Consider the following 24,042-nt stretch of genomic DNA (forward strand, 5'->3'; position numbering starts at 1 on the left):
GTAGTTGTCCTACTTGAGTCAGAAAAGTCAGGACATGAAAATTAATTACTCTTCCCTCAGCCTACCACCTTTCTGGCAAGATGTGAAAGAGAAACCCAGACTACTTCATAGTGAAGGTGTGTTACAAGCTGCGTTCATACCTAGGTAAATTCACCATCTCATTTCAGATAATGAAGTTTTTTCTTTTTTTCCTCTTTTTTTTTTTTTTTTTTGGGGGGGGGGGGAGGTTTGTTTTGGTTGTTTTTTTGGTTGTTGTTTTTTAATTTGCCGCTATTCCGAGCTGGAAAGGAAGTCTTGCAGTAGATTTGTACAAAGTTGCTCTACCCTGTCCCAGGAGCTGGCAGCCCCTAAGCAAAAGGACTGATGCATAATTTGAGAGTCAGTAGTTTTTCTGTTGGGCTCCTTTGGTGATACAAGGTAGGTAGTGGAAGTGTGGATAAATATTAAGTGACTGCATCGGCTGCAGCACATAGTCATTAAGTGGTTTATGTGTGAAACCATAGAAGGAAGGGGTTGGAACAGAGACACTTTCTCCTGTTTGATCTGAAATACCTGGTGCTGAGAGATACAAACAAGAGAAACGTGTTCTTAGAGTGGTTGGATATACACCATACTCTTGTTTTAATTAAGCCTTGTCTGTTGCACTTGGTGATGCTTGCAGTGGTACAAATGTCTGTTTGGATCCTTTAACATCCAACATGTTTTGTGAAGCAGAAATAGTGTGGTCAGTCACTAAGGGAAGCATAACTTAAGCATTGGGTCCAGGTCCTTGTTTCACAGGCTGCAGGAGTGGTTTTAATGCAAGACTCCTTCTGGGCATGCTTTCATTAGCTGAAAATGTTTGCAGATGCTGTGATCATATAGGTCTTTCAATATCAAAAATCATGCCCAAAGACGCCAGTTAGGTGTCCTGTTGCCTCATATTTTGTTTTTGTCATAAAAAAATTAAATTCAGATATCTTTATAATTACAACTTCCTATCTGTCTCTGAAATAAATTGTGCCTCCTTTGAGTGTTTCGAGGAGGTTCATGAATCATTGGCTACTGTGTAAAAGGGAAGATCCTTTTAACAGGCAATTGAATGTGATATATGAAAATTAATGGTTAGGCTTAGAGCTTTAAATGTGATATAAATATTTTTAATATTTAGACATGAAGATGTCCTTATAGCAACAATTTCAAACACTGTTATTTATTTTGCATGCCTCTAAATGAATTCAGTTTCCCAAGAAATGAAATTTAGAGTTTGTGTATTTAGGACCTGTACTTGAATGCAAGGACCCTTGTTATGTTATTTGTGATTAGGTGAGGGAGAGCAAGCCTGGGTTTGGATTATTTTTTTTTTTCTTCCTCCTTAACATTTTTTCCCTCTTTGTTATCCTTGGGCAGGCATTTGTTCAAATTGAAAAGTCAGCGCTTAGTCTTTGTACCTTCTAGGAAGGAAGAGTGTGCAATGATTTTTAAAATAGAAAATATTTTACATCTGTTGCTTTTATAGTTGGTTTTATATGTTAGCTACTGATAAGCCAGTAATAAATCAGTGCAAGCCCTGCACGCCTACACTTCTCCTTCTTTGAACACAGCTTAGATATTTTTTACCTCCCCACTCTCTGCTGTGTGGTGAACTGCACAGGGAGTTTTCCTGTGCTGCAGAAGGATTTGGAAATGAAGTTGCTGCCACACTTCAGATCTTAATCTTCCTTACTGTTTGCAGAGGATTCTGTGCCAGTCAGCTGGGTCAATATTAAAACCAAGCTATGCTGCCTAAAACCTATCAAAGCCTCCAATTTCTCATATCTGGAGTTCCAAAATCGGCTATAAGTTGAGTTCCCTGAAAGGGAGGAAGGCCACAAGTGACAAGGCTCAGGCATCTCCAGCCTGCCAGTGAACTGGGCTGCCGGACTGGGGCAAGGCAGGGGCTGATGATTTGCTTTGTTCCATTTTTGTTTACCAGTGTTTGTCTTCTCCTTTTAGGGGCTTGCATACCACTTTGTGCCAGTCATGAGTGAATATATTTATGTGGTTAAGTTGTCCCTGAGTAGTGGTGTTATTGTTGTTATTATATTGATGTGTTGTTCTCAATTCTACACCCCTAAAAATTTAGGATTGTCCTTCTGCTTTGATTTTTGTTTATGTGATTATGCAGAAATTTTGCTGGTGATACCAGACCAGCAATGGAGATGGCAGCCTGACAGCAACTAGCTCCAAAATTCTGTCTTTCAATTCCTCGGCCCTTCTGTATCCATTTGTTCCCATTTCAAAGGTGGTCTGCCTTTTAGTTGACTTTATTTTAATCAAATGCGTGTGAGTACAAGGCTGTGTTGTGCATGTGTTATTTATAGCCCTACAGCAGTCAGGTGCAAAGTGATCTGAGCAACAGCTCCTGGTCAGGTTAAAAGAAAAACCACCTCAGGATGAAGGTTATACAAATAACTCTGTGTAGACAAAGGTGCAGGTGTGTGATGTCTGGAATTTGGGGTGAGGGAAACTCATTAGTGGTAGTGAAACTGTTGGAAGCTGGTTGTGTGTTGTTGGAGCACCCATCCACTGTATTTACTGGCAATTTACCCTCGGGCAGTGAATGCTGGAAAATGCAAGCAGGGGAGTGAGCTCTACTGTATAACAACACATCCCGGTGCCCTGGAAGCTGAGTCTCCTGCTGCAGAGTGAAAGAGAGGGCAAAAGCTAATTAGCTGCCTTGCAATTTTTTTTCTTCATGAAAAAGTAATTTTTTATTTCACCACCAGTGCACTGGTTCTGCACAATGGGTGCAAGAGGCAGAGTGAGCAAAATAACAGGACCCTTCCCTGTTTCTGCTCTGGGATAAGGTGGTACCTGTGCCCTCTCCCAGCTCTGTGCTGAGATTGGATACAAAGCTGGGCAGCATCTGTGTGCCTTGGGCTGCTCCCACATTTGTGATTTCTGATGCAGATATCTGGAACCTCTCTCATCTGGAGCAAGTCAGGGTGTTCAGCCTTTGTGAATGTCTGACATTTCCTCTCCTTTGGGCAAGAGCTGGAAAGGAAGTTGGTTTATTTAGAAAAGGGGGTTTTTTTGTTTACTTCTCTCTATTCATACTCTTGGTAGAAAAGATATTCCTGCTTCTGTGTGAAACATCTGGCTAAATTATAAATGTGAGGAAGTGGCTTAACTGTTATTTATTTGTTAATTTTATAGCTCTGATTTCTAAATTCTGTATTTCATTGTGGCATAGCCAAATATAGCCCCATATTGCTGTTAAAATAAGCAAATAGTGATAATAACAGAGGACCCCTTTCTTAAAAACCTGAGCTTTAATCTGGTGTTCTGCATTGAGGCAGGCAACACTTGAAGGAAGTTGCTTCCCCATGTAAAGCCCTCAGGAGCCACCTGGAGCAGATTAAGTGCTCAGTGGTTGCAGCCTGAATTCCAAGTTTTCCGGTTCCTCTGGCTGTGGCCCACTGTTTTGAGATGAGAAAACAGTGATTAAACTTTCCCTGGGTCTGGGAATGTCATGCAAGTGGACAGGGATGTGTAAAGAGACCTGCTTACTGTCCAGTGCTGGACAGCCTTGTGCAGCAGCTTTCTCTAGGGGTCTGGAGAAATTCTAATTTTGATTAGAAACATCACTCAGCAGGATGGGAGAGCAGTTTTTGTCTTCTCTGCTTCTGTAAATATATAAAAATGTAAGTGAATATCAATTTAATTTTTTCAAATTATGTGTTCACAGACCTTTTTTCAGCAAAAACAGATCTTTAAGATTTAGTTATGTTTACTTCCCATGTAACCCAGAATACATTTTGGATATAGTTCTTTGCCTGCTAACTTGGTAAAATCTGGAAATAAGCTACAAGGTGGTTTTCCTAATTGGACTGTGCAACTTGTTCCGTAGGTTTGTGGCCTGAAATCAGTTCCTCCTTGTTCCCACAAGCATTTGAGAAGGTAGTTTGTAGGCTTGTGGTGTGAATGGTCTGGCAAAGGGCTCTGCCCTCCTTTCCTGGGCATGCTTTGCCCTTGAGCCATGTGCATGGTGCTGCTCTGGAGTCGTGGAGAGCGTTTCCTGTTCTGTTGGATGTTCTGTGGTTACCTGATGTGGGAAATACTCAAGGCCCTAAGACATTCCTGTGTTGTTTATGCCCACAGTGTGCTCGGGTTTGCTGCATGCCTGCAGGTACAGGCACCTGCCCTGGCAGGTGGTGGTGTCTGAGCCCTGCATAGGGATGCTGAGGATCACACCAGGAACGGCAGGATCAGCCACAAAGGCTTTTTTCCTCCCATCTCTCAGCATTTTTCTCATGGATAGGAATTCTCATGTAGTTTCCCACGTTCCTTTATGTGTTTGAATACCGTTAGGAAGCAAACCGGTGTTTGAGTTGAAAACTGTATCTCACCTCCTGTACTTTTCCAGTACAGCCCTTTTTTATTCCCTTGCTGGCTCTGCAAGAAGATACAAAGGAAAATTTGGAAACAGTAACTGAATTATTTCTGTTGTGTCGAGCAATGGAATGATTTATTCAAAGCTGAGTGTGGGAAGGAAATCTGATATGATGAGCCAGGGGCACTCCTTCTGTTAGTTATGTCTCTCCTCTCCCATGACCATAATCTTCTTTCTGTCATTCTCTCTCACTCTCCCACCTTCTAAACATTTTTTCTCTTGCTACAAAAGGGTGGTAAATAAGGAGGTTTTTTTGAACTACCTGAAACTGTTCCCTTAGCAGGGATGATCTAACACCACACACGATGCACCCCTTGCATAGGAAACAGCACATCAGATTCGTGTTGCCATTTATGTACTATAAGCAATCAAAGCATTGATGCACAAATGAAGATACAAATAATGGAGAAACTGCTTGCAGTGTGCATTTGTTTTCAAAGTCAGTAGCAGAACTTACTGCAGAGAGAACATCCCTAAGATCCTCTGACCTTAAGAGTACAGCTTGACTGTCCCTAGGGAAAGTGAAGTCAACACCAAGCTCTGCTGGGCGGTCTCCTAGTCAGCATTACCTCTAGGCACAGCTCTTATCTTTGGCTTTGTACCACCACGGGTACAGCACAGCACCACTTAACAGCAGCTTGCATTTGAAACAGAAAATCACATAGATAAATAGTTAGGTGCTGCTTAGAGAAGGTTAGGAGTCTTTCACTTCTCAAGGTGTGGGTATGGGCATATATCTTCACAATTTTAGCCGTAGTTGTGATGTGTACAAAGTCTACTGCTGTTGTAATCGAAACAAGTGAAATCCGCTTTCATGAATTGCAGCTGGATTCTTTCCAAGGAGCTTGGTTTCCTTTTAATGTTGTGCTATTAATTAGCTCAGCAATTCATTCTAGTTTTATTTGGAACAATTCAGCAAGTGTTGCCATATTTGAACTCTTCTGCAAGTGGCAGGAGTTTTCTTGAAAGAGATCTTTCACCGCAGAAAAGCAGACATACCCATGGGAGGATGGCTTCTACTCAGGAAGATCCATCTATTCCCAGCCTACTTGCCAGCTTCCATGGAAGGAAGATGTGAAGAAACATTGTCTTTCTCTTTTCCTAAGTTATTGCAAAGCAACAGGAGGCTTTCCATCCATTCAGCAAAAATATTTATTTCTTACCCCGGTTTTAACAAGATACTACCATTTGAAACTGATGAAGATACATATCGGCTGTGAGAAACTCTCAAATAAACTCACACATTTTTCAGGGTTGATTCTGGATAAACTTTGAATCCCAGTGGATGTTTCTGGGTGGTCTGGATTGCTATTGCACAGACATCCTTAGCACAGCAATTTAGATGCAAATATGAGATGCTGGAGGCATTGTAATGCCAATTCCCTTTGTATTGTTCTTCACTGTCTAATCAGGTTTCACCAAATCAAAGAATTCTGGTACTTAACAAGGAAAAAACTTTCACAAAAGCTTTTGTCTGGTATTTTTAAAGATAGCAAGGAAGAAATTAAAGCTTTAGCAATACTAAGGTCCTTTTGTGTTGCATGTGACAACAGCACAGTGGGGGATGTTTCACTGTGCTCACCTTTGTGTGTGTGCACCGGCAGGTGCTAACCTGCTGAATTACCCTTGGCTTGAAGAGATGTGCTTGGAGAGGACTGGAAAGGGAATGCTCTTTCCCTGACATCACTGAGCCCATTGGATCACACTCTGAGCTGCAGAACTGCTCACCAACCAGCCACCAGCAGACCCCACTGTACAGAGCACTCTGTGTGTGCAGAGTGGTGGAAAGTGTTCTCTGCAGCACAGGGATCATGCATTTAACATAAGGAATAAAAGCCTGTAACCAGATACTGAAGACTTGATTTGGAATGAAAAATAGAATTTTCATTGCTTCAGGAAGCAGGTTTTCCCCCATGGTTGGATGTCATATCTTTTTCACTTTAAAATCAATTGACCAAAAGGAAATCTTCACTGGTCTTTCCTCTTTTTTCCCTAGAATATATTTTTTCTTTCCTTATGGAAATGTTACTTGGAAGATAAAAGCTCATTGGGAAATGGAAGAGGAAAAAAAATATCTGTACTACTTCTAACTGTGCACCATCTACTTTTATATCAGGAGAAGTTTTCTCACCATCTATGCATTACCACAGCCTCATTTTTCTTTTTGTATCCTTTTGGGCTTAAAATTAGAGGCGATCTGAGCAGGGGCTTCCTGCCTGTTCTTGTTCAGGCACAGTGGCTGTGTGCAGTGTTTGGCATGGCTCTCTCTTGTTGGGTGGGTGTCCCAGTTCTGTCTGCCTGCCTTTGCCTTCCCCAGACCTGTGTCAGGATTAATGCTGAGCCTTGGAGCTAGAGAATTATTAATGCAAAAGTCACCCCTTATTCTGAGTGGCACCTCCTTCTCCAGTGAATGCATGTGCTGCTTAGAGCACCCAAACCACAGCAGCTCTGCATCCCCGCAGTTCCCCTTTCACCCTGCTCATTAAATATCTATCCAGAGTGTGTGGCATAAATCTTTAAAAACGAGGCTGCCCTGGGGGCCAAATGTATGACAGCCCTTCGCAAAGAGGCTCGCTAATTGCTTTGGATTAAATCGCCTGCACTTCTGCTGGCCCTCGGTGCTGCCGTGTTCCCGGCTCTCTCCGACCTGCTGATGCCACCTGAGCAATTCAGGTCCTTAAGGTGGGATGGGTTTTTCAGGGCATCACCCTAATTTCCACTGATTGCTTCTGACATCACAGGGGGATCGGGGGAGGAACAGCAGCTAGGGGCTTTTGCCTTTACAGTTATATTTGCGTTATATCCATAACAATTATCTGGTTATATCCATAAATATGTGTGTATGTTTTTATATATGCACATGTATGGGGTTACAATTGTATTTATGAGAGTTTAATAAACAGCACCCAATGTTTGCTCAGACTCTGTGCATGTAGTCCCATGCAGGGCTTGTTATGGAGTTGACACAAGAGAAAGGAGCAAGATGCTTTCCAGGGGTTGTGTCTCTGGATGTGAGGTGCTTTAGACGAGCTGTCTCCCTTTGATCAGAGGGAGGTGGTGCAGGGCAGGCAAAGCTTTATTATGACCTAAAAACCACCAAGTACATTTCTTGGTCCTCCATTTAGTTTTCTTCCATTCTTGTCTCTTATGTTTGATAAGCCAGGCTGCAACAAACTCAAGTCTCCCACGTCAAATTCTTGTTAGCAATTGCAGTTCTGCTGACAATGTGCTCAAATCCAGGGCTCAGTGCATCTATTCACTTCATCCAACAGCATGATGGTAATGGTGAAAAAATCCTCCTTGGAGGAGCACCTCATGTGGGATCAGTGCTTGCAGAGAGAGGGGCTGCCCTGCTGTCTCAGTGAGCTGGGAAGCATTTAATAGACCTGAAAGAGGGTGTTATGCTGTTATTTCTTTGTTCCTGCTTCTTTGAGGACCATCATCCATCTGGAGGTTACAAATTGAGCTTTTGAAACAGCTGCTGTTGGAATATTGTTTGCCAGTTGATAAATTAGGAGAAGTGCAGATTTCCAGCTATTGAATTTCTTCTCTGTTCTTATTTTAAATTGCTACAATATTGTTAAAAATTCGCTAACAAATACAGATGCAGATCCCTTTCAACTAAAGCATCAAAGAAAATTAGCTCCTCTGATACATCTCACATCAGTTTTTGTTTGAGCTCCTCTCATACACACTCCTGTCAAAAAGATGTCAATAATGATTTAGATCCTGCTAAGAGAAAAGGTGCCAGCTGTTGTGAACAGCAGAGGTGTTAGGTTTGCAAAGCATTGCTGTGACCAATTGTGCATTTCCTTTAGAGAGAGCTACCTTTTTGGAACAAGAAAGAGTCCCAAATATTTCTGTGCAATCTCAGTCTTTTTTCAGAAATAATCAAATATTTGCATGGGTTTGGAGAATATCTTCAGGGGGGTAGGAAATTTTAGACTGGAGGCAGAGGAGAATTTTTTTTTTTATAGATGTCAGTTAACATACATAAAAACATATGTCATAGTAAAGCTTTTTAATCACTTTTTAATTGCATTTAAATTAAGCTATCTTTATACTGAAATTAGTATGTTCTCTATCTACTCATTTCTCATGCTCCTTGTTACTGCTGTTTGGGTTTCCAGGGGGCATTCTCCTCGTGTTGTTTCAGAATGCTGTTATTCACATCCAGGAGCTGTCACCAAAAGTCAGTGTTGGCTGGGAGCTGCAGAGATGCTGCTGCTGCTTTCCTCTGGAAGTAGGATAGATGGCAACTGCAGCACCTCAAATGTGATTTAACATTTCTTTGGGTTTATTACTTTGTATATGGCAGGCAGCATGGTGTATTAAAGGTTTCTTATGCAGTCAGCCATCTGTTTTGTAAGATGTTGTTTGTCTTGTGCAATGTAAAACTTGCCAAATGCAGATGCCATGGGATTAACTGAGGAATGACACGTGCTTCTTTCCCTGCCACTGATGCTCCCTGGGTGACAGCTTGCATGCAGGGTATGGTTGCAGACATCTCTGCATCCCACACACTGATCAGGCAGCTTCTGCTCAGGGTCTCTTGTCCCTGCAGGAGCCGAGGTCAGCCCTGCCCTGCCCTGCCCTGCTCTGCTACATTTACATTGCGCCTGGGAAGTCCACAGCTTCTGCAACTGAGTTAATGAAGATAAACAACCTGCATTGAATCCAACCTGGCTCCATGCTTGTGGTCCAAACCCTCCACCTGTGGGTAGCTACAGACTGTCTGCAGCTCAGAGAAGATCTCCTAAAATACCCTGATGCAGTGGAGCAGTACCAGGCCTGAAACAGGGATGGTGTGTTACTCATTTGTGCCTTACAGGAGCAAGTCAGGCACGTGGAAAGTAAAGAGAGGGAAGGTTACACCATGTTTTTTAGTTGGATTTTGCATGAGAGGTGTAGCTATATTTACTTTTTTCATGCTATGCCACTCTGTGAGGCTTCACAGTATATCTAAAGGGTATTTTGCCTGGCATCAGTTTTGGCACTATCCTGTTCTTTGTATATCAAATGGTCATCTGAATTAGTTTAGATAATAAAGAATTCTGTTCTGATTAGATATTTCCCTATCAAGATAGCTCCATAGAGTAGATCCAGGCAATCCATTGAGGTCAGAAATTAAGTGTGCTGCTGCACATCTGGTGAGGTGTTGTGCTGGCTGCCTGCCCTGGTGCCAGCCTGACAGCTCCGTCAGCTCAGCTTATGTCAGTGCTCAGGTGACTGATTTGACACTTATTGAATGTGTTAATTAAATGGTGGGCTAGCATCTGTTTAAAAGAACTCTCACAAAATTGATGTGTAGAAAAGTACCTTTGAAGGAGCACCTGTGTCAGTTCACAGGTGTATTTTAGAATAACTTCTGTCCTGATGTGGTGTTAGGGGAAAATAATACTATTACTCTGCCATTGGAGGTTCAGTCTATTACTGTTCTCTTTTCTTGGCAGTGGATTGGATTTCTCCAGAGAGGAAATTAGATTTTTCCTTCCCTTTCACTCTGTCTCTGTCCTGTGCTTACATCAATTGGCGTTTGTCTGTGCACTACAGTGTGTGTGATAACCTTTACTTCCACAAGTTACTTCATTTGCTGTTCCGTAATAAACTGTATTTACACGTGATGCTTCTTTCCTTCTGGTGACAGCAAAGGCAATCAAGGTGATGTGCTCCTTGTCTAAATTCATGCAGGAGTGAGTGTTGGCTTAGCCTAGGCCATTTCAGCCAGGACTGAATCAGAAGTGTGCTGACTGAGAGATGAGACGTGTACGTAGCCCATGGGTAGGGCTTGCAGCTCTTAGAAGTTTGTGTCTAGTAACCAAAGGCAAATTTGTGTATATAAGCAGATATATTGGATTTTATTTTCCTGTCCCCCTAGCAGCCAGCTACAAACTTGTCTGGGAATTATTGATAGTTTTTGCTGCAATTTTATCTGGTGAGCTAGCCAAAAGCTAGCTTGGAGGCCGTGTTATTCTAGTTAATCCAGTGAGACGATTTGTTTACAGCAGAGGGCAAATCCCACAGAGAGTGATGGAGGAAGACAAGGTCCCAGAGGTTTGAGAGAGCTTGGTGGGAATTAGGAAACACAGCAGCAGCAGGGACAGGGTCACCTCCCAGCAGTCTTCAAGATCACTGTGACGGAGGTGGCAGAGCTCATTGTGCCAAAAGGGTGACCTCAGGGAGCACGGAGGTGGTGGGACGTGCTGGAGGTGCTGAACAGCTTGGGAAACTAAATACTCTTCGAGGTTTTTTTCTTTCCTTTTGTGCTCTGATGAAAAGCAGAGTCCAAATGCAAAATTCTTTCTCAAGGTCACATCCTGCGCTGGACTTTTGGCTGAGCAGAGCAACTGCTGGGGCTGAGGCAAACACAGCCTTGGTGCTGTAGGCTGTTACTGCCACTGGGAATTTCTGGGGTCCCACATTTTACACCTAAAGCTATGTTGCCAGAGAATCCTTCTCAAATTATGAGTGTTTTTCACCTGAGTCTCATTTTTTCCCTCCCTTTTGAAGAAGAGGAACAGCTCAGAGGGGTGCTAAGATGGAAGGAATTAAAAGTATTGGGTGTGCAGTAATATGGGGGAAGCTGACAGAAACTGGAGGTTTTTGTTTTGTTGGTTTTTTTTTTTTTTTAATATAATATGCAACTGTGAGCATGAATCTAGAATCAGACTGTCTCCTTGGGGATTTTTTTCAGTGTGAATGCTGTTGGCCAGCAGGTGCTTTGTCTTGGCCATTTTCTCCAAGGGATACTCCTATATAATTACAGTCTTGGTGGCTTACAAATGGAAACTAGGCAGGGAGACAACACTGGAAAGGCACAAAAAGCTGCTACCTTGTGGTTTCAGACGGAGTTAAAACTTGGGCTGCAGAACAAGAATTGCTTTGTGTTTTGGGTCTGGAGATGGGCGAGTGAATGCTAGAGAGTTGTTCAAGCAGTGCAATGTAGCCTCTTTTTCCTCTTGATGTGCTATTTGCAAATGACTTAACTTCGTTATTTTTTTTTAAATAGAAGTATTTGCCTTTCATCCTTGAGCAAATATTCTGAGAATAAATGTCAGCCTTCTAAGAAAAACGAGAGGGTTTCTGAAATCTGAAACAGATTGTTGCCAGTGTGCAAGTGCAAGATCGAGTGAGAAAGGACAGAATGTGGATCTTAGTCCCTCCATGGCAGTGACAGCTTGCCTGGTGGCATTTGGAGGAGGTGGGCTATGCAGGGCCATGCTCTGTGGCTACATGAGCTGATGTTAACCAGTGACACTGCAGTTCTCCCTGGTGTCCTGTCTGTATGTTCCTAGACTGCTCCTTCTGCTGCAGGTGGAGAGGACGGGAGGGAAAAAACAATTGGAAAGGGAAGAGGACAGCTTTTCAGATGTCAGGCTGTGGCATACTTACGGTGATTTTATCTCACTTTCCCATCTCCTTTTCAGAAGAGGTTGCCTGAAAACCTGTCGTAAAGGATACCAGCCCAGTTTGTCCATCCCAGTGCCAGGGAGAGAAGCTGTTAGCAAAGACATTTTGCCCTTTCTGATGTAAAGTTCCTTGTCACTTGTCACCAGTGCCTGTTCCATTGGCATGGTTAAGCTGTTGTCTGACCTGTGGTTTTACCATGCCTCTCTGCTGATACCCAGGGTGCTGCAGAGCTTCTTCAGTGGCTCCCTCACTCACACCCCAGCAAGCCTGAGTGCTCGTGGCGTAACACGTGGCCCCAGGACCCGGTTTCCACATTTCCCAGCCAGAGGTGCAATTCACTGTGCATGTCTCATGTGTTCAGTGCCCTGGGATGTCCGTGGGGCCCAGGTCTGGGTCACACCTGAGGTAAGACAGCTGCCCTCAGGCTGGGAGCAGTTTTGCCTTAGGGGTTGTCTGGGTCCAGCTTGTTTGTGCACTGTTGCTGAGTGCCTATTGATTGTGAGCATCTGTCCCATGTGTCCTGAGCACACCTGATCTCGCTGCCCGAGTGCTGCAGGACAGTTTTCCATTCAGGTTTCAACTTGCCCATAGGATCACTTGCCTGGGCCTTGGGGAAATTAGGTCTCTGAGCTGGATCTGCTGCTCTGACTGAGCTGCATAGAGTGGGAATGCTGGACAAGGAAGCAAAATCTTCATATTCATGTCTCCTTGCCCACACAAAATTTTCCAAGTAGAGCAAATGGATGTATCTGGGAGTTTTTGGTATTGATGATAATTTCTGTGATTAGTGTGCATGACGAGGGTTTGCTCCATGCTCCACAAAGTAATTGAAATGGAAACTTTTCATTGATTCGAAGAGCTGAAGCTTGCTTGCTGGATTTGCCATGGGTGGGTAAAGCTGATCTCAGTCTTGTAGTGGTTTTGTCTGAGTTGGTGTTTTTGTCATATGAACTGGGTGGAAATTGTTGCAGCCGCAGAGGCCTCAGTGTGAGCATCAGCTGGGTGCCTGTCCTGCTGCTAGGGCAAGGCTGCTGCGGAGGGTGGCTTTGCTGCAGACCTGGGAAAGGGTTCACTGAGATATTCTTGCTAAAAACTGTAGTGCTGAATCTTTTATCATATAAAATTGAAGCCAAATATGTTAGAAAGTCAGTAGGCTGTCCTAATATGTAAAGCATTTCAACAGAGATGTGGTATTTCATATGCTGCTGGTGTTGCTTAAAAGTCACAATCACCCAGCTAGAGCAGGGATTATTTTCTTGTCATCTCCAGCTTTTTTAGAGAAAAGGGCAGAAACTGATCATATGCATGTGATAATCCAGAGAAGAAAATAGATGCTAAACAATCTCTGAAGCTATTTCCTTTCTACACAATGAATAACTGATGCATGCAGAGTTTTTTACTGTGCACCAGTGACTTAATAAAATATACTTTTATTATTTGGTCACTGCTTCCTGACTTTATATAAAAGTTGATATCTCGGTTATTTTTATTTTTACCTGATACTAACCTGAGCAATGCAATTGAAATGCTAAAGCCTTACATATCTAATGCACACTTCCTGTTTCTATAGCAACAAAACTCGACCTTGTACTTAATGAAGGAATATTGGAGTGTGAGTAACTGTTACTTTAAGGTTTAGAAAAACAAACAGAAGCACTTTATATTTGGAGATTAGAGAAATAAAACGGAAGTGACCTCTTTGCATAGAACAACAAAAAATTCCTAGGCTTGGGATACTTCATTAGTAAGAATGAAACCATATTAATGTCATAAGGAGCTCTGCGTTTTAATCTTTTTTACCAAATTAAAATGTAAAAGCCTTTTATAGCATGTGAGAGTCTTTGAGAGCTTTTTCTCCCCTTTTCATTTCCAAAGCTGCTGTGTTTGTGGTTAGGTTAATGAAAATTTGGGCTGCCTGACAACAGATACAGTTTCCTTTTTTATTGGCAAAAATCCATTGGTAGTTTTTGTGTTGGCTGAAAAGACAGGGAACCAAATGTCTGGTGTTTAATCCTGCATTTGATATACAAGATAGTTCCCAGTCAGTTACTTTAAATCTGTGTTACAGTGATAAATGCAAACTGCAGGTTAGAGAGTGAATGAAGGAGCAACTGTCATCTCTTCCTATTTTCTTAGAGCTTTTCTGTTAAATTTTTAATAACCATTAAATTCTAATTTAAAACCACCACAGGAAACACCCCATAGAAAAGCAACAATGCTGACAGCAACATATCACAAATGTTTACAGGCCTCTTTCTGTGTCAGCATTCCAATAAGCGCTACACAACATTTGTGGCGGGTTTATTGAGCTAAAGTATTAGTCTGTGCAAGTGAATGTGGGCAAATGGGAAATATGATCTAGAGGCTTCTATTACAGTCCTACTGGTGAAAAAATTTCCGCAAGCCAGTCCCATTTTTTGTTTGCATTTTGTTTCATTTTTGTTTGCTATTTCTTTTGTGACTTTTAAAAATTTTGTTGTTAGTCTGTGATTCTGACAAATTCATCTTCTGACTGAATGAAGTTAGCCAGAATTCAGGGTTTAAGGAAACATTTGCTCTAGTGAACTGAGTTTTATCTACCCACTTGTCCCAAGACAGCTGAGGCAACCAAAGATACCACTGATGGTGGTAAATTGCCCCGCAGCAAAAGGAAGGATGGAAGGCAGGATGAGACAGATGGGAGGTTGGCCTGTTTGAAAGTTGACCAAGATAAGCTATTGGGAAAAGCAAACCCAGAAACAACACACTCAGCAAAATCCAGCTTGGAATTGGCTGAGTCAGAGCATATTAAGCTGTGGGCAGGTGGCATCCCATTTGAGCTGGGTGCCTGAATCCTGCTGAGAGCTGTGCTCTTCCGCCTCCCAGCAAACTGTTTGGAAAGGCAGGTGGTGTTTCTGAGAAGTGTGAGAAACCATGACCCAAGATCTTTGGCTTGTGTTTGACCATACATCCCCTTTTAAAAATAAACACCCTATTGTTAAGTAAAATGCTTCTCTAGGCAGAGAATGAAGGAAGCCTGGCAGTGAGGATACAGCAGGCATATGGAAGTTGCAATGTTTGCACCACAGACAGCTGTTAATGGGCTTCTCTAGAGCCTAAATATGGGAGGAAGCAAAACTTATTTGATTCTGCATAGCTTTGACCAAAGCTTCTGTAGGACATGAACTCCCTTTAAGTTCCTTAGAGATGCCCTGGGGGTGTCTTTGCTGTTGGGGGCTGATTGTCTGTGTACTCTGTGTTTCAGGGATAGAGCTCTGTCCTCCCGGGCACCGGTTCATGATCACCATGGTGGCGAGCTTCATCGAGATGGCGGGGCAGTTCCTCATGCCAGGGCTGGCTGCCCTCTGCAGGGATTGGCAGGTCCTCCAGGCAGTCATCATCTGTCCCTTCCTGCTGATGCTGTTTTACTGGGTGTAAGTATTTCTTCCTCCTACCAATAGGCTCCTGATGTTGGACTTGGGAAATGCTCCACTGTCGCGAAGTGTGTGTGCTTCACAATACATAGGAGCCTTTCCCTTTGCTCTTCCATTCACCTTGTGCAAAGCTTGACTTTGAAACAAGAAATAAAACTTTATAATCTCCTGCACATATGCTACACCCTGCAACACAGTGGACACTTGGGAGACAGTTCCCTTTCACTGAGGTGAAGTTGTACATTGTTATTATTCTGGCTGTCACGTCCCCTTTAAGGACTAAAATAGTTCTTGAGAGGATGCATCCCAGCCTGGCTGTTGTCAGATTGTAACTGCATGGCTATATTTTCCCTTAATACCTATGTTGTGGTTCTGGACTGACACTGTTGGTTTCTTTGATCCAATAAAAGTTACAAATAACATCTGTCAGCCCTGGAACAAGCAGACTTGGATGTTTTGTATGCATGAGGTAGTCAGCCCTGAACTAGACTTGATTTTGCCCAAATTAGCACATGCTATGCTGAAGCATGAAGGTGGCTGGTCTGTGCCAGGCAGTGGCTTGGGATTGTTCCTGCAAGGAATTCCCCACTCCCACTCGGTCCCACTCCTCTGTGCCTGTGGCACTGTGGTGTTGGTACAGCTATCTGAGAGAAGTAGGATGGCTTTCACCTTGGGAATAGTGCCAGGTCCATCTCCACCATGACTTTATAAGCATTCCAAAAAATCTGTCTTTGTTGTTCTGTCTTAATAGTGACACGCAGTGGCGGCGTAAGACAACAGAGGCTTATGAGAGTAGTGTTGTACAAAACCACAACAATAAGAACACTAACAATATAAAATATTTCATTATTGTACATTGAGAAAAATGAGGAAAATGGCCACTACTCTGTGCAGGACCAAGCTTGTTACGTACCATGGTGAGCTAGGCTGCTAGTTGTAATGCCTGACAAGTTACAACATGTAAAAACTTGTTAGAGTATGTAACAGTTCTATTTTTGTATTAACTTTTTACAGAGCCCTCCTGTGTTGATGGTGGTAACCTTCAGTGGGGATTTTACTGCTTATTCCCAAAGCAGACATGCCTCAACATGGGCAAAATGTACACGCAGGAGAGTTACAAGTCCCTTGCAAGATAATGACAGCAGGGGTGGGAGGTTACCCCTGTATTCAAACATGCAGCATTTAAATAGCCTCCTCTTGATTAACAGTGTTAATCTTGATGAATAATGAAGAGGGGTTTTGTTAATCTGTGATTCTCTTCTTCTCTCCCTTACCTGCTGCATGTTATACACATGCTGGTCTGCTCCAAGCTTCATAGTAATGGCTGCCAGCAGGAATACCTGATGTCCACCACTAGAAAAAACACAATATCAAACAGAATATTTACAGACATTTGTGTCCAAAAGTATGGTACAGTAGTTGGAAAAGAATGGTACAGTAGTATGGAGATGCCTAATGAACATGGGGGATGGCATGGAGAGCAGACATCCCTCAGCCGGTCTTCTGGAGGCCACACATCTTTCATGGGGCCTTGGCATAGTCTCACACATTCCTGTTGAGAGGTCGTTCCTGAGCGACACTGAAAGAGACAGGAAATACTAAAAATTATTCTGTAATCTGCAGGAACTCTGTGGCTTTTTAGCTGGACAGGGCAGGCTAACCAAGCAAATAAGTCCCCCTTATATATTGTGGAGCATAGCAGCTTGAGAAGTAGTGGTAATAGCCAGAGGATCAGGATTTGTGTTGCCCAGGGTTTTTGCATTTGCAGAAATGAATCTTGGTTGGGATGCCTCTTCAATTATATTGTCAGTACAGTATGTACTTTTCTCTTAGGCTTTTCGCTTCCATCTGTTGCATATTCTCTGGGAAGTGTTACCATTTTATTATCTCTTTCTTTCCTTCCAAATGGAACGTGGACCCTCAGCGGCTGTTACAGATAAAGGAAGAAAACTAACTGATTGGTAATAAAAGAACTGGGAAACTGCACTACTTGCTAATTCCCTATCAAAGCAGTGAGTCAACAGATGCTGCAAATAGCCCCTGCACTGCCTCCTCCTTCCTCTGTACTCCCTTTACTTCCATCTCCTGCTGTGAGAGCGCTGTTTGCCCCTCCTGGCTGGGACTTAGCCCTCTTCCCACCTATGGTTTTGTTCTTGTGTTGGCCACATGCACATGGCAGGCTACACAGTCCCCAGGAGATGCATGGCTGAGTGGATTGGGAAGCTGGGCATGGATGGGGGAAAAGGGGGAGGCAGCAGATTTGTCTAGGAGGGATGGGCTTGGATGCAAAAGTATGGGCTTGGATACAAAAGTATGGAGCAGATACCCCTACAGGGCTCGTAGGTAATTCTGGAAGGGCAGAAAGGCACCCATGTAAGTCAGATATGGGCACAGGGGTTTGTGACAGGTGTATAAAGATAATTTAATAGAAGTTAGACTCCTTTCAAGTGTGTGTGGGTATTAGAGCCTTAAGGGAAGGGGAACTCCAGCTATACAGAGACCTTATTTCTTCTCCCTTGAACAAAGGAAGCTCCAGACAGGATACCATGAATGTCAGTAAAGGCATCAATAATTTGAAATAAAATCCTGCTTCACTCTAACCAAAACTGAAGAAATAGAAGAGGTGGCTGGTTCTTTTCTGGTGTTTTACATAGGATTTACTTGCACCAAGACACAAAGTTGCAATAACTGTGTTTGTTGACCTGAGGCAGACCCCTAATTGACAACACATTACAGCCTTTCCATGGGCATCCATTTTCCACCCATCTGCACAGAATCACAGTTCTCCTTCCAGCTACATGTGGTACCTTCCTGGTCTTCATCAAGGATTCTTCTCTCTTCTTAGGATGTCTCAAACTTAATATCTTTTTTCCCCAGTGTGCCTTCCAGTCATCCTCCTCTCCTCTCCCAAGCAGCAGCAGCTGTGGAACAGGAGATGAAAGTTTAACCCTACCCCACCCCCTGTTCTTTCCATGACTGTGAAAGCATGGCCCTTTCCTTCCTGAAGGAGGAGGTAGCAGACTATCAGCCAGCTGTGCGAGGAAAATACTGAAAACCAAAGGTCAGCAGGAAGGAGTGCATGCATTGGCTCACCAGGTTCAAATTGTTCACCAGGGACACATTTTCTGCACACCTTGGAGCAGGAACACTGAGGGAGCTTGGTGTACTGCTCTAAGGGAGACAGAAGACAAAGGATGGAGTGGCACAGAGGGGTTGTGGTCATGCTCTGTTTAAAACAAAGTAGCTGATGGGAACTGTAAGCCAAAGGAATGACCCAAAATGTAACCTAAACCTGAACTTTGTGACATTAGCTCAAAAGTATGTATTACTTTTCACACCCCTCTCCATATGCTAATTACTGAAGTCACCCAAATTCCAACCTAAACATGAAATTACATCACCTGTAACTTTACCTTTTCCCTTCCCTCAAAAAAAAAAGTTATAAATGTTTAATTGAGCTTAATTGAGGAAGGGGGTCAGAGGAGGTTTCACCTTTGTATCCTGGGACTGTCAATGGGCTATACCTATCTCCTCTCTCACCACCTGTTGAGTAAGACTTGAACACAGCAATACCGAGTGCTTCTTCAGGAAATTCAAAAAGCAAGCTTGTGTTTGTGATCATGCTCTTAGTGCTACTTAGTCATCTCTCAATTTAATGTGTTTGTCAATGGCTGCATTATTCATACTGTAAGTATTACTGGTGTGTGCTTCCACAGACAGTGTATTTATCACCAGCAACCCAAGAACCTGCATTCCTGTTGTTCAGTAAGTGACACTTTTGCATCTGGCTGTGAAATTCATTGAACGTGACTGGACTTCTGCTTGGGCCTTGAGAGTCCATTGGATGCAACCAGATTTAGTGTGTCACACTGTTTGAGAATTTGTGACCTTGGGAGTTCTTATTGAATGTGACTGGACTGATGACCTGGACTCAAGGCAGCCCACAGATTTTTAAATGTCTCTAAGGAACCTCTCTCTGCTCACACTGAGTGATGGAGCACCTGAAAGATGCTAGGCTTCAGCACTTCCAGTCTGAGAAACCTGCAGGGCCCAGAAGATAAGAGACATGTTTGTCCCCAGCTTGTGATGCCCACCCTTGTGCTCCTTTCCTTCCCCTACGTGTGGGTGGTCATCACAGGACTTGTTGTTTGGAACCTGTAAGCAGACAGCTGAAAATCTAAAACTTACAGATTTAGAGGCTAAGGCTGTAGTACTTAAAAAAAATGCTTTTTCTTTGCAAGACTTTCTGCTGGAAGATGTGCCAAGTCACCTGTGCAGCACAAGGGGTAGTAAATAAGCTGTCAAGCTGAATGGCTGTCATCATAGTTGTTATATATTTTTATTGGCTGATATCACTTAGATTGCAGTCTGCCTGATTTCGCTCCTTTTTATTTCTTCTTCCAAAAATACTTTCTGTGTCTCAGTTGGAGGCTTTGCTAAGGTGTCTTCCAAATTGTATCAGGCCTAAGAGATAGTATGATAATGGTGCAATTAACTGCTTAAAAGTACAAGAACTGGGCGGCATCCACAGCAAAGATCAGTGGTTTGTTTCATTATGTATTTGAAGTTAAAAATACTTGTTAAATTTGTTTTCAGTAAGGTCTTTTGGAAGAGTAGTAAAACCAAGGTCTTAACCTGAAAAAAAAGAGTGAGATCTGAAGTTTTCATGTCTATAGAAGTATAGGAGGTTTGGGGGGTTTGTTCTATGTATTTCTTTTGTATTAAAATAAACTCATTTGGAAAAAAAAGGGATAGTGACCAGTTAAGCTCATTAATCTGGTTAATATCAGCACTTGTAAGAAACAATTGGATGGAAAATGAACTTTTTTAACTGTATGCATGTATATGTTTTTAAGGCAACTAACAAAATATTATCTGTAGTCAGGGAAGCTTATTATCCTAAGTAATTCTTCTCTTTTATCTGTCTTTAAAAGAGAACCCAAATTACTTCTGTCAGCTGTTTTCTTTCTTTGCTCTTAATTACCATGTGTGAGCTGCTCATCTCATTCACTCCCTTCTTGGCATCAAATGTCTATTGCAGACAGTGCTGCCTCTTCCTCTCATTTCTTTCAGGTTATATTAATGGACAGAGCGCCCGTAATATGTTATAAAATTCCAATGTGTCATATTTCCATGTGATAGGATATTTGCTCTATGATTTGTGAATCAGGGTAAAAGAAAATATCATAACTTTGCACATTCTGAATCTGTTTTCCCCCTTTTTTGTTTCATAAGTTATTCTTCTGTATTTTGAAATAATTGTGTGGCTTCTGAGTGGTTAAATGAGCAGTTAAAACTCTACCAGTTCATCCTCTAACAGAAAATTGGAGGCAGCCCTAACCTGTTTTCCTCTTTAAAGTATTTTCCCAGAGTCTCTTCGGTGGTTGATGGCTACACAACAGTTTGAGGCATCCAAGGAACTGATCCTTCAGTTCACGCACAAGAACAGGATGAGCACAGAAACCGACATCAAAGGAGTGGTGCCCGGTGAGTTGGACAGACAACTGCAAATCCCCCAGCTCTTCTCTAAAGGCTGCACGTGGCATCACTGCCCAGAATTAAATTATACATTTATTGCCTGTTAATCATCTCATTCATTCACTCATTCATTCATTCATTCATTCATTCTGCTCTTGAAAATCCATTCCAAACTCCAGCACTGTGTTAAAAACTACATGGCCTGTTGAACAGTCCTAGTAATTATAGTCTTGTCTTGCAGTGCCGTGTGTCTTTAGAGACATCTCTTGAAGAATTTTACCATGGCTACAAGAGTGCGCCTTCAGCTCTGTGTGCCTCTGGAAACTGTGTTTTGAGGAAGCTGCTTGCTGGGATCCTGCCCATCACCCAACACTTACTCTGTTGGTTTGGAGAAGCAGCAGCACTCAAACCCCCTATTCTAAAGTGCCAGCCCCACGGGAAACTTGAACCACATTAGAGTTTCTCTTTAAAGCTTTCATCCAAGAGCTGTTTTGCTTTCCTCTCCTGCATCATCTGAGTGATGCTGATTTAGGGATGGAGGGTTGCTACAAGTGACAGTGGTAGGGTGCAGTTTTTGCTTGAGAGTCTGAAGTATCAATTCCTTGGTTTACTGATGCTTTTAGAAAGAGCTGGCTCCCCTCATCACCAAAATTGTCACTGAAAAAGCCAAGATCCCGTCTTGCAGATTGCTGTGCAGAAGACTCTGCCTGTGTGTGTGTATGTGTGTTTGTCTAATTACAACAAAGGCAAAGAGCTTCTGGATCTTTATCTCCCCAGTGCACCTGCCAGATTTGTTTCAGACTCCCCTTTTCCTTCTCACAGGCTTGATTCTGCCCATAAACACCCATTTTGCACTGTCATTTGCGATCTCTATCAGACTACCCACTTGTCAGAAAATGGCGGAAACATTTCCCTGCTTTTTCAACACTACCTGCTCTGACCCCAGGGACTGCAGGGGAACCTCAGCCAGTAGCTCTGCCAGTGGGTCAGAGTGATGTTTCTGTACTGGTCTGATGCTTGTTGAAGGTCTCTGGCCTAACTGTAGTTTCCATCAGTCAGTGTTAAAGGTGTCAGTCAGCACTGGAGCAGGCTTAATCCAGGATAGAAAACTGTCACCATTAACATCAGTGCCTTATGAATAAAGCAATCTCCATCAGTGAGGGATGGAAAGCCCAGTTCAGGATCTCTGGTATACATTCCTAGGTAACTTTGGTGCAGTCAGCACACTGGTGTTAATTAGCTGGCTTGCATGTAATTGTGTGTCTGGGGTTACAGTTCCTGGATCTGCATCACACAACGTGGCTTTGCAGTGTAGATGCCATTTTTCTGGCAAAGTTTTGAAAAGCATTAGGGGTGTGAGAGCTGTCATTAACCTGTTGATATCCCCCCCACCTCATTTTTGTAGGTCTTCCTTGGGATAAGTTATGGATCTTGAGAAATTATAGGTCCCTGAGCCAACAATTGGCCTTGGAGTCTCCCAACCAATTCCTAAATTTGGCTTTTGCCAGTCAGCTTTTTGAATTGACGTAAATTCCCCTAAAACATATTTTAGGGGAAAGAACAAACTAATTACCTGAGTTTCCTTTAAGGAAAATAATAAACAAACAACTGGCTGCTGGAGGGATTTATTTAAGCCTGTATAATGATATTGCCCATGGAGGAATGCTAAATGTCAGAATGGCTTTGTGACTATTACTTGTGACTGATTACTTTTCTCAGCAGTTTCATGGTAGGAGTACACTCCTGTTTAAGGAGGGTACTCCCTTTCATGTGAAAAACAGAGCATTCTTTCACCCCTTGATACTGTGGATCCTCTGACTGCAAAAACACTTATTACAGCAGTTGTCAGTACAACACCATTTGCAATTTATAAACAATTCAGAACATGGTCATTTCTGCCTCCTTGTTGGTGACGAGATTGTTGGGATTTTTTATTATTTCTTCCCTCACTTTTTCTCTTTAAACTCTTTCTGCAGCCGCACACTTAAAGGCTTTTCTGATGCAGTCCTGGAGGGAAGCTGTGTTTCTGTAGGAAGAGTAAGAGAGGAGCAGTACCAAAAGAATTCAATAAGATAAACTACAAACTACTGAAGGAAGGACCACCTCTCTCATTCTGGGTGCATGGGGGTGTTGATGGTCTGAGTGAGGACAGGAAAACAGTAGGATTCTTGAATTAAGAATGTGATCAAGCTGCAGGCCTTGTATCTTGCAGTGGGTCAGGAAGGAGAAGGAAAAGTAGCCCTTTCTCTGCTCTTGTGTGCTGTGAAACAGGTGCATAGTTGCCCTAGCATGGAATGGGTAAAAAACTGGTACTTCACTGGGAGAAAGGGTGCCATTGAGCCTGGTGCAGCTATCCCTTGTTTTCCCTTTATTCCATTGTTGAGCTTTCCTATCTGTGTGGAGGGATTTTTGTTTGTGATTTGTTTTATTCTTTGTTTTCCTCTGAAAGGGCTGGAAGCTGTTTTGCTCTAGTTAGGGGCCATTGTGTTGCTGTTGATTATTCCTTGCTGCATTGTTGTAACAGCCTCCTGTGATTGAATTACTCCCAATGCATTGAAATGATAAACTGTTCACTTGCAGTCCCTTCCAGCTGAAAATCCCACTGTAATTTTGCTCATACATACCAATCAAATTAGTGTATCCGATATAACAGATCATTACAGGAGTTAGAGGAGTTTCATATACACCTATTTTGGCGCTTGATATGAGTCCCGTAGTAAAAAGAAGCAGTGTTCAAGAGGACAAAATATTTCTGGGATGCAAGAAAATTTAATTTTGAATTGCTCTTCGAGCAGTGAGCAGGCTGATGTTCCTTTCTGAAGAATTACACAATTTCCACTGCCTTCTGAAGGCTTTTGCTCATCCATTGGCTACACTGCCTGTAGTGGAGAGTGCCACGAACCGTCTGTAGGGCCTCTGCTCCATGGGGAGGTGGCCCATGTGTGAGGTGGGGCAGGGGGCGGAAAGGAAGCAAAATTTATCTGTTGTTTTTGACACTCCTTTGAGTTGGAGTGGTTGCCAGTGCTCTCCTGGGAGAGGAGATATCTCTAAAGACAACAACTAAAAGTCCAGACAGTGATCCAGCTGCAGCTGAAAGGTCCAGCAGCTGCCATAACAAACCCTGCTAGGAGAAAATGAGGGTGGGCAGCTGATGGGCAATGCCCAGCCAGCAAGATGGAGTGGGAGTGTGCTTGCATGGGAAACAAATTAAAGTGAGACAAGGGGTGTTGATAGCAGCCTAGAGTGTTGTAAATTTACGTTGCCCTTATCTTCAGTAGTCTGTCCCAGGGCTGATGTTGGTTGCATGAAGGGACCTTTTTTCCTCAG

At 42.8% G+C, this 24,042-nt stretch overlaps 1 protein-coding gene across 2 annotated transcripts in view; it reads left to right on the forward strand.

Moving 5' to 3' along the window:
• Nucleotides 1-24,042, forward strand: part of SLC22A23 (solute carrier family 22 member 23) — a 108,531-nt gene that overhangs the window by 58,250 nt on the left and 26,239 nt on the right. For both annotated transcript variants that reach the window (XM_041413136.1, XM_041413137.1), the window contains exons 4-5: nucleotides 15,069-15,237; nucleotides 20,597-20,724. In XM_041413136.1, the coding sequence (XP_041269070.1) occupies nucleotides 15,069-15,237; nucleotides 20,597-20,724 (297 nt within the window). The remainder of the gene's footprint in view (nucleotides 1-15,068; nucleotides 15,238-20,596; nucleotides 20,725-24,042) is intronic.

This window comes from Onychostruthus taczanowskii, unplaced genomic scaffold, assembly GCF_017590055.1.
Source record: "Onychostruthus taczanowskii isolate IOZ18803 unplaced genomic scaffold, ASM1759005v1 scaffold40, whole genome shotgun sequence".
Lineage (NCBI taxonomy): Eukaryota > Metazoa > Chordata > Aves > Passeriformes > Passeridae > Onychostruthus > Onychostruthus taczanowskii.